Raw genomic sequence first — 14,774 nt, forward strand, 5'->3', positions numbered from 1 at the left:
GAAGTGTATATATGTGTGTTTGTACATTTTACCTTAAAAAATTAACAAATGGGGAAAGTGTGGAGTGGGTAGAGGTAAAGATGAAACAAGGAAGGTAGTTTTTTACGGTTGTTGAAGCTAGATAATGAGTGCATGGGTGATTAATATACTGCTGTTTATCTTGCACAAGTAATTCAAACCATATTCCCAGGATGACTCTATGCAAAGTATAAATGCTACATATATGTATATAAAAATACATATATACACACGCATATATACATATACATACACTTTGAAGGGATTCTACCAAAACATTAAAAGTAATTATTGAATAATTATGGGATTACAGGTTTTTATTCTCCATCTTTTTAAGCCCTTTTCAGATTCTTCCACACAGTAAGGCAGCACTCTCTGAAAATAACTTGCATACATTTCTTAAAAATCAAACCAGTCATATTTAGCTACACTCAGAACTTCTGAAATAATCAAGGTCCAAATAACATCTGAAGGTAATTAGGATATGAATACTGCATTTATCAAAAGAATAATAAGAAATATGGCATTCAGGTTTTAAAACAAAAGCAGCATTCTCTCCTACACACACATCCCTCCAGACAAACGCTGTCCAACAGAACTTGATGGAAATACACCTGCCATGGTGGAAAGGCTCTCTGAGTTGAGCAGTTGCTGCTAAGCACGTGTGGCTACGGAACAGCTGAAATGTAGCCACATTTCAGGTGACTTTGAAAAGGGTTCTTCCATTCACTTTAATCTTAATTGCCATACATGGCTAGTGCCTCCCATACTAGACAGCACAACTATAGGGAGAAAAAACAACCAAACAACAAGCACTGGGGTGTGCGGACATTGGGGGAGCAAGACCATTCAAATAAGACAACAAAATCCTGCTCGCGGGAAGTTTATATTGGGAAAGAAGATATTAAACAGATGCACAAGCAGATTCATGGTTCTATTGACGATCTTCCTCCTCCGTCCAGTCATTCATTTACTGATATTCTATATCCCTTCATCTCTCCCTGGTAGCTACCAAATCATAACTTGTATAAAGATGCACCGTAAGCTTCCTATTCTTTCTAGGTAAAGAGAACAAGTAAAGAGTACCAACTACACTGAGATTTTTGGAATAAAACCGCATTAGCCACTAAGATACAGCCTAAATCCAATTTAGTTTCTCCTCTGCCTAATTCTTCAGGGGTAATTTCAGTTTCTGATTTGTGCTTTTCAAAGCTAGTTGGTCACCTTCCATCTTTTTTTTTTCACTTTTTTAAAATCTTTGTTCTTTCTCTTGTGAAAAAGTAAAAAGGAAAAGAAATTGAAGTAACAATTTATCAACAGCATGATTCCTTTAAAAGGATTGCTCCAGCAAGTAAACACACACTCATAAATAATCCTCTCTCTAGAAGCACCAATGACATTGAGGTTTTCTTCCTATTTATCCTGATGTAAAGCATGTTCCCCTTTTACCTGGGTCACTAGGAAGCTAAAAGGCACACTTGCGCCTCACAAATGACTAACTCAACCTGGTGTTAATTCCTTCTTGTGTCTTCACTAGTTTCTGATATATGTTTTTTTAACTGCCCAGATTCATTTCTACTTTTAATATACTTCTCCAAACGTTTTTCAAGATAAATAAATAAAACAGAAATCATAAACACTAACTACTCGAATGGATTTCCCATCAGATTTCAGAACATCTTCTTAGGTTCAAATTAAAAGGGCCAAGATCCTTTTATCCTTTCTGAACTTAAAAAACTTGTTTAAACAAAATGTAAGCAATATCATATCTATACAGTGTGACTTTATTATACTTCTCCAAAGACCCATAAGATCTCTAGAACGGAGATCAGCCACATCTTTTATTAGTTATTTCCTATGTAGACTGGATTATCAATATTGCTCTGCTCATTTATTCTGTTTTAAATGATGACCATACCTTGAATTTTCTTGAAAATGTTGTGCTCTTAACTGGAAAGCCACAAACAAGGACGACGCTATTGCCAGTAACTGGTTCTTCTCGCTCCTGGTTAGCAAGTGTCCTGAGGGAAATCAATCAACCAGTCAATCAGTCAATCATATATGTTAACCTCTGTGCTTCTCTCTTATAGAATTACTAGTCATTCAAACAAGTATTTTATAGGGCCTCTATTATGCAGCTCGGATTGTACTAGGCACTGGGGTGTGCGGACGTTGAGGGAGCAAGACCATTCAAATAAGACAACAAAATCCTGCCCACGGGAAGTTTATATTGGAAAAGAAGTTTAATTTGGGAAAGAAGATATTAAACAGATGCACAGAACAAAAACAATTAAAAAAAAAATTCCACACAGAGATCTCCAGGAAAAGCATAAGCTCCTCACATCTGCTTCTCTCTGTACCTTCCCAGCCCAGCTTCCCTGCTGAGCAAAGTGAGGATAGCGTGCAAGAAGCCCCAGTCCCTGGAGAAAAGGAGAGCGGCTGGTCAAGGACACAGACAAGGCAATGCTTTCTAGTGCGAAGTTCCAAAGAATATCACGCCGTGATACTTCTGCCTCTCTGCATGAATCCCAATCAACCAACCAGTCTCTCTCCTCCTCTCACTCATACTATCTTCCTACCACTACACAGCTGGACCTGGAATAGTCAGCAGGCCGCGAAGGCCTGGCGTGAGTGACTGATTGAAGAATTTGCATAATTCTTCAAGAAGGTTGTGAGTCAAGGTAGGATTCTAATACTCCACGGTCTACAGGTTAAAACGTCCCTTGACAGCTCTGTAACCTCATCACAAATCTAAAACTATTTACCACAGTACTACATACAGATAGTAGAGTATTAAATAGGACAGTATGAGCAACTTGAATGCTGGCTCGTCAGCCATAAGGTGCTACTTTTACAGTCAACCCTGCATGGATTCAAACAACTGCAGGTTGAACATATTTGAGGAAAAAAAAAATGTATTGTTGTCTGTATTGAACATGGACAGGCTTTTTTTTCTTGTCATTTTTCCCAAAGCAATGCAGTATAACGATGATTTATGTAGCATTTACATTGTATAAGCATTATACGTAATCTAGAGATGATTTAAAGTACAGGGAGGACATGTGTAGGTTATATGTAAATACAACACCAGGGACCTGAGCTTCTGTGGATTTCTGTATCTGAAAGGGTCCTAGAACCAATCACCCACAGATACCAAGAAACAAATGTACGATTCAAAAAAAGAAAAAAAAAACCAGTTGCCCAAACTTATTTGGAAGAAATGAAGTAATTTAAACATTATGTCTAAAAATCACTCAAAATACAAATAAGACTAAAAACATTCAAAATTAAGATACAAATGCGTTCAATATCTACAGCACAATTTTCCACAGGGAAGTAATCTATCTGCTCCCTGAAGGGCAAGGAGAGCACAGGTGAGCCACCCTCTTTGAGACAAACCTAGACATTACATAAAACATAATACAAATACGGGATCCACCAACTGGTTCTGGGAATTCAATACTAGATCCTCACGACAGCCTAATCAACCATACTCTTATGGGCATTGGAAAGTTCCTCCTTTTCCCCAGACACCTAAGCAGTGACGAAAACATCCCATATGATTACATAATTATTCTATATAAGAAGTATTACAAAAATTTGGTCTCAGTCTTGTCAAAACACAGAGTTGAGAAGAACAGTTCTCATAGCATGACCTGCCAACAACTGGGAGTCCCCAGGAGTCCTTCCAAGGTCAAACGATTTTCATACAACTACTAAAATGTATTTGCTTTTTTAACTCTAGTTTTCTCAAGAGTATACCACAGAGGTTCCCAGATCCAAGGGACACACATTGTGTGATGTGATGACATCACTGCTCTCATGTCAACACGGAATGGATTTATTACTATGACTTCCAGAACAAATGAGTAGATATTTTCAAGCTCCTCAGTTTTAATTTATAATGTGGTAAATATCAATACATATAATCACAAAAGCTCTCTGGAGTGTAAAAAGAACCAGTGCTTCTCAAACTTCACCAAACATCCGAATCACCTGGATTAAAGGTGCTGTGTGTGCTTCACCAGCGGACTGACTGGTAAAAGGTATGAGAGCAAGGGGTAATAATCTGCATTTCTAACAAGCTCCAGGGTGATGCTGATGCTACCAGTCAGCAGATCTCACTTTGAATACAACTGTTCTGGACTGATATTGATCGAACTGTGTAAAGAAACTGTTTAGTAGTTCCTGAAGCCAGCTTAATGTGTCATGTACAGCAGGACAAATTATCAGAGCACTTTAAACACCGTATTTTACATGACAATGTTGTGTGTGTTTATATGCGTGTATACTATGGCAGGAGAAATAAAATGTATTTCTCATGGTGGTTCACAATCAAAGTCCTTTACAAGTCAGTTCTTTAGACACATATGCACAGTATAATACCATCAGCAAGGGAAGACGCAGTGCATTAGGGGAACCCATTCACTGCAAGATGCTCAATCAGTATTTCCTCTGGTCTAACCAACTATTAGTGCCCGGATCCAGGCAATATCAAGAGCGGTCTCCCAAATAAAATGGACCATCATTCATCACATCTCCCGGGCAAACTGATATGATGCACATCAACTTCAAGCATTTTATTGCTATTCCACTTCAAAACAGAGACTCAGTTCCAACAGGCTCTGTATAAGAAGCCTGATCGTAACTGACCTATTCTTATAACAATTCTAGCATCATGCTACTCCTGATCACGGGCCACAGTGGCCTCAATCTCTGCAAGCTCCCCTGCAGCCTGATACTAAGTAAGGCATGTCTTCCCTGGCTCTGACCTTGAGCTCCCTTTGAATGGTCTCCACTGTTTGCCCTCTGGGGGTGGTGGACCAGTTTGGTGTTGAGTCAGACACACCGACACTGCATTCTGGGACAGTAAGCTAAGGCGAATGTACCTCATTCCCTTTTCTGAGTAGCTTCTAATCTGTAAACCCTGCCTGGCTGCCACGAGGGGAGCTGGGAATGCATGCTGCCTGCTAACCTGCTGGAATGTAAGTCCCATGAGGGCAGCTCCTTTTTCTGTTTACTGAAGAATCCTACGCACCTGCAACTTGGGGGCACAGTATGTATTTAAAAAGCTCTCCAATTCTTCCTACCCCTTTCAGCGAGTGTGAACGTAAACCAAGACTGCTGTAATCCGACACTTGGTTTCCCCTCTCCCCCAAACCTGACGGAGAAGACTGAGAGGATGCTGCTGGGTACGTGTGGAATACAGGTGTTGAGGAGGCAGAAGGACTGAGAGCTCCAGCCTCACATGCAGGACACATGCAGCCTCAAGCACTCTTCAGAGGAGCAAGTCACTTGTACTTGTTACAGGTCTAGATGGAGTTCTAAGGTTTTCTTAAACTCAGCCTTGGAACGTTCACAGCATTCAAGCTTAGATCCTCTACTGCGCTGTCAACGAGGCTGGGCCCAGTGGGCTCTTCAGTGAAGACATGTCTGGAAAAAGCTGCAGCTCTTGGTTTTAAAAGCCTTAGGCTTTTTGACAATTTCACCTCTGTATTCCCAGAGCCTAGAGCACAACCTTTGATCCAACAGGCTCTATAAGTATTTGTGATTGAAAGCAGAAAAACTTCCTCCTCACAACTATTACCTTCTGAAACTTCTGGGGAGATAATTTCAAGTACAAGTCCCAACCCCTATACCTATATGTTTATTATCTCCTCTCCTTGTTCATTAAGCCACTAATTACTGGAGTTCAGAACCATGTAGCAGCACCCACAAGCTTTGTGACATGCCACTATGACCCTGATGCTACTGGCCACCCTCATCGGCGTGATGCAGTTTTCAAGAAGCCTGATCTGCGTATTTCCCAAGTGGTTTTAGGTCTACCATTTATTTTAACAGCTATGCATGGGTTCCCATTAAGTGTAGTATTTTCTGGTTTTTCTGTGTGTTTGTTTTTGTTTTTTGAGACAGAGTTTTGCTCTTGTTGCCCAGGCTGGAGTGCAGTGGCGCGATCTCGGCTCACCACAACCTTTACCTCCTGGGTTCAAGCGATTCTCCTGCCTCAACCTCCCCAATAGCTGGGATTACATGCACACGCCACCACGCCCGGCTAATTTTGTATTTTTAGTAGAGACGGGGTTTCTCCAGGTTAGTCAGTCTGGTCTCGAATTCCCGACCTCAGGTGATCCGCCCCACTCGGCCTCCCAAAGTGCTGGGATTACAGGCGTGAGCCACCACGCCCGGCCATAGTGTTGTATTAAATAATGCGGATAGAGGTCCTGATTCTGAGCCAGGCCTGTTCTCTCTTTGTGGGCTATGGCTTTGTTGACCATTGGCAGCTTTGTCTGTAGGGTAATGTGGCTGGACTATTTTATTGGGGGATCTTTAAGTAATCTCACTGGGGGTTAGATTTTTCAAGGATCTTCTACTCTCATGTCTGTGCGCACCTGTGTGTCTGCCAGTATCCTGGGAACCAACTGAGGAATGAAGGCTGGGGCAGGGAGTGTCACATTTAGTATGTCCATGTTCCCTCAATTCTTTGTCCTCCTGTGCCTGGTGCCCCCTGGTTTTTATCCTCTGCAGAAAAGAATCTGAAAGCTTTAACCAGGATGAGGGAGAGAGAGTCGCCTTACTCTGAAGAGTGAAGGAAGTGATATGGAGAAAATTTTACAGAGATTTTAGGCCAGTAGTGCTCCTTTAGGAATTTCCCACGGTACCTGGAGCTAATAATTATTCAGACTTCTGAAGGGTTCTGCAGTGGTAATGAGCTACTTCTCAGTTTCTCCATTGTCAGCTTAGGATTAAACTTTCTTAGGTTACTAAGTCAGTTAAGAATCATCTTTCAGCTTTTCATTTTACCCAATGCTATTTCCTTTCTGTTTCCTAGTGGGCTTGTGTCTTTAAAAAACTCAAGTCAGTGGATTTGGGGATAGGGCAAAAAAAAGTATATATTTTTAAGCTATCATCTTACCTCAAAACTGGTTAAAGTATTTTCTTTAGCAATTTCCTCAAAAGGAATATATATGGTAAAATAGTTCTGAATCCTTATTTAACTGAAAACAACTTTGTTTATATTGATGACAATATCTTAGCTGGGTATAGTACTCTTGAGTCAAATTCCTTCCTATGCAGCAGACACTATTCTAAGATTTCTAACTTCCAGTTTATAGAGTACGAACATAATCTCACTGTACATTCCTCGCATCTTCTTTCTTTTCTGCTAGAAGCTTTAAAAAAGTATTTGTTTTTTATATGCCTAGTGGAGTTACTTTAAATTAATCCTGTCTGAATCTCAGTGACTCTTTCCAAGAGTCCTAACACTTTCTTAAGAACAGTGAGAAAACATTCTCTATTATTTCTTTAAAAATATCCTTCATTCCCATTTTTCTTTTCATGGAACTCCTAGTATGCATTTATGTGTAAAATCTTTTGGATCTTCCCTCCATATCTCTTATCATTTTCTATATGATTTCATTCTCTTTACCTTTTTGCTACATATTTTGAGATACTTCTATTTATTCCTTTAAGTCACTAATTTGGATCTTAGTAGTGACCATCCTACCTTTCACATTGACTGCTGAATTGTTTTATTTAGAAAAATCACAGATTTTTACTTCATTATGTCTTTCTCCTCTAATTCAGTATTTTTAAGTGTTCTTCTTATTTTTCAGTAAGCACAGTCATCTGCCTCCTACAACAGCAGCTCTAAAACTGAGCACCACCTGTCTTTAGTGAGTCTTCTAGGTCTTCCTCCCTAGATGAGTAATCCTTTTCCTTTTTACACCAGGGATTCTGCTCAATATGCAGGCCAAAGAGTCAGGCAGTGGTTTGCTGGTAAATGCTTAACAAACAACTGAGGTGTCTGGAAAGGAGAAAAGCCATAGGGTACAACCAATTTCCTTATAGTAAATACTTTCTTCATGGCTGATTTCAAACCACCAACTTCAAAGGGGATTGGCTTATGAAGATGTGCACACATGGCTCTCACAAGTGCAGCCCAGCTCCCATGGAGAGAGTCCGTGGAGAGGTATTCCAATAGTCTAAATGCTACCTCATCCTTAAAGTCATTCTTGATTCCCTCAAATGGAACTGGGTTTTGGGTGGTTTTTGTTTTGTTTTGTTTTCGTTTTTTGTTTTTTTTGTTTTTGTTTTTGCTCTTCCATCAAGATACTTTGCTTACATCTTTACCAGGCACTTACTTTATCCTGTCCTGTAGTACAGTTGGTACTTTACATGACTCTTTCTCACATGATGTCAGCTCATTAAGAGCAGGTAAAATATACCCATCTTTGATTTTCTTCTACAGCCTACACCAATTATTTGTTGAATTAATGATTGAATTCAGCCCAAATATCACAGTAGTATTTTTAAAAGTGTAGACATACTTGACTAAATTCAATGGAAAAAACAGAAGTATAATTAATTATATACTTTCTGTGTTGAATGAAATTTTTATCAGAAGATCTGTAACTTCTTAAAAGAAAGAGATAAATCTGACAATTTCTTCTGATGAGGCTTGAGGTTGAAGTATAGGAAAGTATCAGAGAAATAAGCCCAAAATGTTCATTATAGGCCAAATGAAATTATAGTTCTTAAAATATCTTCTTACTCATATTCCATTTATTTTTCAGAATCAAGAGAAACAGCTTTTCAACATTCACATCTAAAGAAACGACAAGAATAATTTCTCATGTATCTTATTTTTTAATTTTAGAAGCAATCGTTTCAAAGTTTAACTCTAAGAATCTCTAATAAAACTTAGTTTACATCCACACAAATGTGGGATAATAAACATATACAACAGAAAATGTTAATGCAGTCATAAAAATAGGTGCTTGCCTATGAATAGTGCCTAGGACAGCTGGACAGATGGGAAGCAGATGGGGAATCCCAAAGGGGCAAAATGACCTGGCCCCAAACATATGGAGAGGATCCTGGATTAACTGTAGTTACCACTTCCTGCGGTCTCTAGGGCACATATATCAAACAGTCAAAGACGATACAGTTTAATATATCTAAGACCTGATCTGGGGGGAAAATGGAGAATGAGAAATACAGCAATCTGAAGAAGAATGAGAGACAGTAACCATTCAAAGAACAAATGACATGAAAATAATGAGAAAATAAAATAAGAGGGAGACATTAAGAATGGCAAATATAGGAGTGTGTTTCTAAAATATTTAGAGGCAATATAACAACAAGTAGCAAACCCTGATTGAAAACATTTGTGATTTATGAATTTGAATCTCAGCATAACTCAAAGACTACTCAAACAGGAGTTAAATAAGCCTAGGTTCAATTCCTGGCATTATTATCTTATTGGTCATTTAGCTTTACGGATATCTCAGAGCTCTAGTTTCCTCACATGTAAAATGAAGGCTGCAACTAAATAATTGCTAAAAGTAATGTATGACAATTTTTTAAATTGTGTTCCTATCTGGTCTAAGCATAAAAAACAAAATTATGGTGTCCAAGCTGTCAATTCCTTACCAAAAAAGAAATGTAATAGATTATATGCATCACAGAAAACTGCAATATTTAGGTTTAAGTACATTTCTGAGTTTGAAGGGGATCCCTTGTCTAGAGGATTTGGGATATTCTCTATTGTTGCTAAAAGTCCAGCACATAGGAACCAACTCTGACTAGAAAATTTAAATGCCCCATTTTCTTCTTCTCTGGGATACTTTGCCATACACACATATATAGAGACATATATAAATGTGTACATGTGTATCTATATAAATACCCCTACACGCATCCGTTTGTTCTAAAGGTTCTCTGTAGTTTTTCCCTGCTTTCTCCTTCTGCCCACTGTTTCCTGTCTTATCACTATCACTGAATTAGCCAGGCAGACATGAAAACATGGAAGTCCTAAGTCCACTTCAAAACGTACTACAACTTTTAATTAAAATTTTAGGAAGGGCAAGAAACTAAATGTTAGTATCAAAATAGAAAGAATTGGTTATCTGGATACATGTATAAATGATTTAAAACATCCAAAGTAGCAGCCGGGTACAGTGGCTCATGCCTGTAATCCCAGCACTTTGGGAGGCCGAGTCGGGCAGATCACAAGGTCAGGAGATCCAGTTCAAGCCTGGCCAACATGGTGAAACCCCGTCTCTACTAAAAATACAAAAATTAGCCGGGTGTGGTGACACGCACCTGTAATCCCAACTACTCGGGAGGCTACAGCAGGAGAATCGCTTGAAACCAGAAGGCGGAGTTGCAGTAAGCCAAGATCATGCCACTGCACTCCAGCCTGGGCAAAAGAGCAAAACTTCGTCTCAAAAAAAAAAAAAAAAAAAAAAAAAAAATCCAAAGTAATCCTTTCTCATCAATACTATGGGTAAGATTTCTTTTTTTCATTAATTCAACAAATACTTAGTATCTATTACGTTTTGTGCTAGGGATAAAATGAAAAGCAATGACCTAAGGGGTTCTTAGCCTCATTAAACCAACAAATACTAAAAGAATAATCACAAAAGTATAAAACTACTATCCTGGTTGTATTTTATTTTGTATTTTTAAACATTCAAAAGTTTAGGAAAAACAACCTAATAAATCATTAGTTTTTGTTTTAAGATCCCAAATCAGAGCCATTCTTCATTTGCCTTAATACTAGTGATAAAACTCTATAACACTACAGTTTTAAAAGAATATTGAAATCAGTTATCTCTGTTGAGTCTTATGAAAATTCTGTATTGTAAATTCTGAGTGGACAACTGCTTTATAAATGCATTCAACAACTCAACGACATCAACTTGACCTGAATCTATATATAGCTCCTAACAGGAATGTGAGTCATTTTACATTAAAACACTTTAATGGATATAAAGAACACTTGAAATGTGGGACAGACTATCTAACCTTCATACATCACTAGCTCATTAAAAATGTATGTAGAGGCTTTCACCTGAATAACATTTCTATTAAGTCTCATCTAAATCTTGTTTCTATATATCTTATGTTAACTATATTTTGAATGTTCACTACAGAGTTTTCTCTATCTCTCACTTGATGAGCAATTTTTCTACTACCTAGAAATGCTCGCTGAGAACTTTGCAGTGTTAATTTCACATTCCACTCATTACTTTATTCAAAACTTCATTTTTCAGAATAAAATCATCATCTTCCTAGATTTCCATTAACAGGACTAGAATCTGGTTTTCGGAAATATTCTGTGCTATTTTCATAAACATATCTTTTAACAATCACTTTAGAAGAGTTCCTTATATACTCACCTCAGTAGAAAATACAAATGATTTGATTTTCAGAAACCAAAAAGGTAGGCTAATCATCTATCTACATGTTTTGCTTCAAAACACTGGACTCATAGAACATTCCATATGGTTGAATTCTGCCCTCCACAAGACTGCAGATTATCACACTCATGAGTCACCCATAAATACTCAAAATTATGAATGTAAACAGTCTTGCATGTTCTAAAAATGCTAATTAAGTATAATATAAGCCAAAAGGCCTTAATTTCAAAATGGAATGAAATTATGTATTACAATAAAGTATAAAAATAACAACTTTAAAACACTAAAATATTTTTACTGCATACAAACCTTTAAAGCCATCAGGATACACGTCAGAGAGAAATTTAGTGCTGATGTCTCCTTTTACAAAGCGTGAGTTGATTATCACCTCTCGAAGTAACGCAATATTATGTGTAACACCTAAAAGTAAAATGATATCAAATTGAAGAACAATGAATCAGTGAAAAATGGAATTCTGATAATGTGGAGAAATTTATCATCATTGTTCTATGACCTAGCAGAAACCATTCAAGATTACTTATTTCCTTCACTTCTATTAACAACAAAACATATCTGAACTTGTGGTATCAATAAAACAGTAAATATAAACTTAAGAAGCTTGGTATTGCCAAGTCAAGTCAACAGGCTATATTAGGGTGGTGCAAAAGTAATTGTGGTTTGGGGCCATGAATTTTATATCATTAAAACTAGGCTGAAACACATTTTTATCAATCAAAATAGGAACCATTACATCAGCTCCTTTTTCTCAATAAGAAATAAGTTTGTTTATTCCTGTAGCGTAAAAATCCATGCTTTGGGATTTGGCGGACTCTTGGAGAGCATTTTTTGCATCCTGCTGGTTGTGGAAGCATTTTCCCTGCAAAAAGTTATTGAGATGCTTGAAGTCATGGTCAGTTGGTAAGAGGTCAGGTGAATATGCCAGATGAGGCAAAACTTCATAGCCCAACTTGTTCAAATTTTAAGCACTGGTTGTGGAACGTGCAGTTGGGTGCTGTCATAGAGAAAACACGGGCCCTTTCCATTGACCAACACCAGCTGCAGGCATTGCAGTTTTGGGTGTATCTCATAGATTTGCTGAGCATACTTCTCAGATGTAATGGTTTCACCAGGATTCAGAAAGCTGTAGTGGATCAGACCAACAATAGACCACCAAACAGTGACCATGACCTTCTTTTGGTGCAAGTTTGACTTTGGGAAGTGCTTTAGAGCTTCCTCTTGGTCCAGTCATTGAGCTGATGATCACTGGCTGTCATATAAAATCCACTTTTCCTCACACGTCACAATCCAAAAAATGGTTCATTGTTGTGTAGAATAGGAAAAGACTACACCTCAAAATGACGATTTTTTAAATTTTCAATCAGCTCGTGAGGCACCCACTTGTGGAGCTTTTTCATCTTTCCAATTTGCTTCAAATGCCAAATGACCATAGAATGGCTGACACTAAGTTCTTCAGCAACTTCTCATGTAGTTATAAAAGGATCAGCTTTCATCCTGGCTAACACGGTGAAACCCCGTCTCTACTAAAAGTACAAAAACTAGCCGGGCGAGGTGGCGGGCGCCTGTAGTCCCAGCTACTCCGGAGGCTGAGGCAGGAGAATGGCATAAACCCGGGAGGCAGAGCTTGCAGTGAGCTGAGATCCGGCCACTGCACTCCAGTCCGGGCGACAGAGCGAGACTCCGCCTCAAAAAAAAAAAAAAAAAAAAAAAAAAAAAGGATCAGCTTTGACCACTGCTCTCAATTGGTTGCTATCAACTTCCGAAGGCTGGCCACTAAGCTCCTCATCTTCAAGGTTCTCATCTCCTTCACAGAACTTCTTGAACCATCACTGCACTGTATGCTCATTAGCAGTTCCTGGGCCAAATGCGTTGCTGACGTGCAAAGTTGTCTCTGCTCTTTACGTCCCATTTTGAACTCAAATAAGAAAACTGCTCAGATTTGCTTTTTGTCTAACATCATTTCCATACTCTAAATATAAAATAAACAGCAAGTAGTAAGTCATTAGCAAAAAAGAAACAAAGTGAGAAATGTACATTAAAATGATGTATAACATAACCACATCTATTTAAGAATGTATTTCAATATCAAACAGCAAATTTCAGCAATGCAAAAACGGCAATTATGTTTGCACCAACCGAATAAATGTCGTTTCAATAAATGGTACTAGAACAACCAGCTAACCATTTGGACCAAAAAAAAAAAAAAAAGCCAGGCACGGTGGCTCACACTTGTAATCCCAGCACTTTGGGAGGCCGAGGCAGGCAGATCATGAGGTAAGGAGTTCAAGACCAGCCTGGCCAACACGGTGAAACCTCATCTCTACTAAAAACACAAAAATTAGCTGGGCGTGATGCAGGTGCCTGTAATCCCAGCTACTTGGGAGGCTGAGGCAGGAGAATCACTTGAACCCTGGAGGTGGAGGCTGCAGTGAGCCGAGATCACACCACTGCACTCCAGCCTCAGCGAAAGAGCTAGACACTATCTCAAAAAAAAAAAAAAAAAAAAAAAAAAATTAACCTCAACCCTAACACCTAACACAGACAAAAAATTAAATCCAAATGAATCACAAACCTAAAACTATTTTAATAACTATAATAGAAAATATGGAGGAAAAATCTGTTACCTTAAGGTAGGCAACAGATTCTTAGTATACAAAAACCATGAACTATAAAAATATTGACAAACTGTACATCATCAAACTTAAAGTTTGCTCCTCAAAAGAGGCAATTAAGAAAATAAAATGGCAAACTATAGCCTGAGAGAAAATATTCACATTAAATATATTATTATTACTCTCTCTCTATATTTTTGGAGACAGGGTCTCACTCTATCGCCTAGGTCAGAGCGCAGTAGTGCAATCTTGGCTCACTGAAGCTTCAACCTCCCAGGCTCAGGGATCCTCCTGTCTCAGTCTCCCAACTACCTGGGACCACAGGTGCATGCCAGCACGCCCAGCTAATTTGTTTTGTTTTGTTTTGTTTTCTTTGAGACGGAGTCTCGCTCTGTTGCCAGGCTACAGTGCAATTGCACAATCTCCACTCGCTGCAACCTCTGCCTCCTGGGTTCAAGCGATTCTCCTGCCTCAGCCTCCTGAGTAGCTGGGATTACAGGAACACGCCACCACACCCAGCTAATTTTTGTATTTTTACTCCAGACGGGTTTTCACCATGTTGGTCAGGTTGGTCTCTATCTCCTGCCCTCGTGATCTGCCCGCCTTGGCCTCCTGAAGTGCTAGGATTACAGGCATGAGCCACGGCACCCGGCCGCCCAGCTAATTTTTATATTTTTTTGTAGAGACACATTTTTGCTATGTTGCCCAGGCTGGTCTCGAACTCCTGGGCTCAAGTGATCCACCCACCTTGGCCTCCCAAAGTACTAGGATTACAGGCGTAAGCCACCAATTCTGGCCCACAATACATATATTGGACAAGGGAGTTGTATCTACAAATATATAAAGAATACTTACAACACAATTATAAGACGAAAAACAAACCAAGTAAAAAAAAAAAAAACAGTCAACATGTCCACTAAGC

General features: G+C 38.7%; 1 protein-coding gene across 2 annotated transcripts in view; it reads right to left on the reverse strand.

Moving 5' to 3' along the window:
• PCCA (propionyl-CoA carboxylase subunit alpha) overlaps positions 1 to 14,774 on the reverse strand; it is a 456,600-nt gene that overhangs the window by 201,554 nt on the left and 240,272 nt on the right. For both annotated transcript variants that reach the window (XM_023218016.2, XM_023218015.2), the window contains exons 17-18: positions 11,532 to 11,642; positions 1,937 to 2,039 (exon numbers count right to left, since the gene is read on the reverse strand). In XM_023218016.2, the coding sequence (XP_023073784.1) occupies positions 1,937 to 2,039; positions 11,532 to 11,642 (214 nt within the window). The remainder of the gene's footprint in view (positions 1 to 1,936; positions 2,040 to 11,531; positions 11,643 to 14,774) is intronic.

This window comes from Piliocolobus tephrosceles, chromosome X (genome assembly GCF_002776525.5).
Source record: "Piliocolobus tephrosceles isolate RC106 chromosome X, ASM277652v3, whole genome shotgun sequence".
Lineage (NCBI taxonomy): Eukaryota > Metazoa > Chordata > Mammalia > Primates > Cercopithecidae > Piliocolobus > Piliocolobus tephrosceles.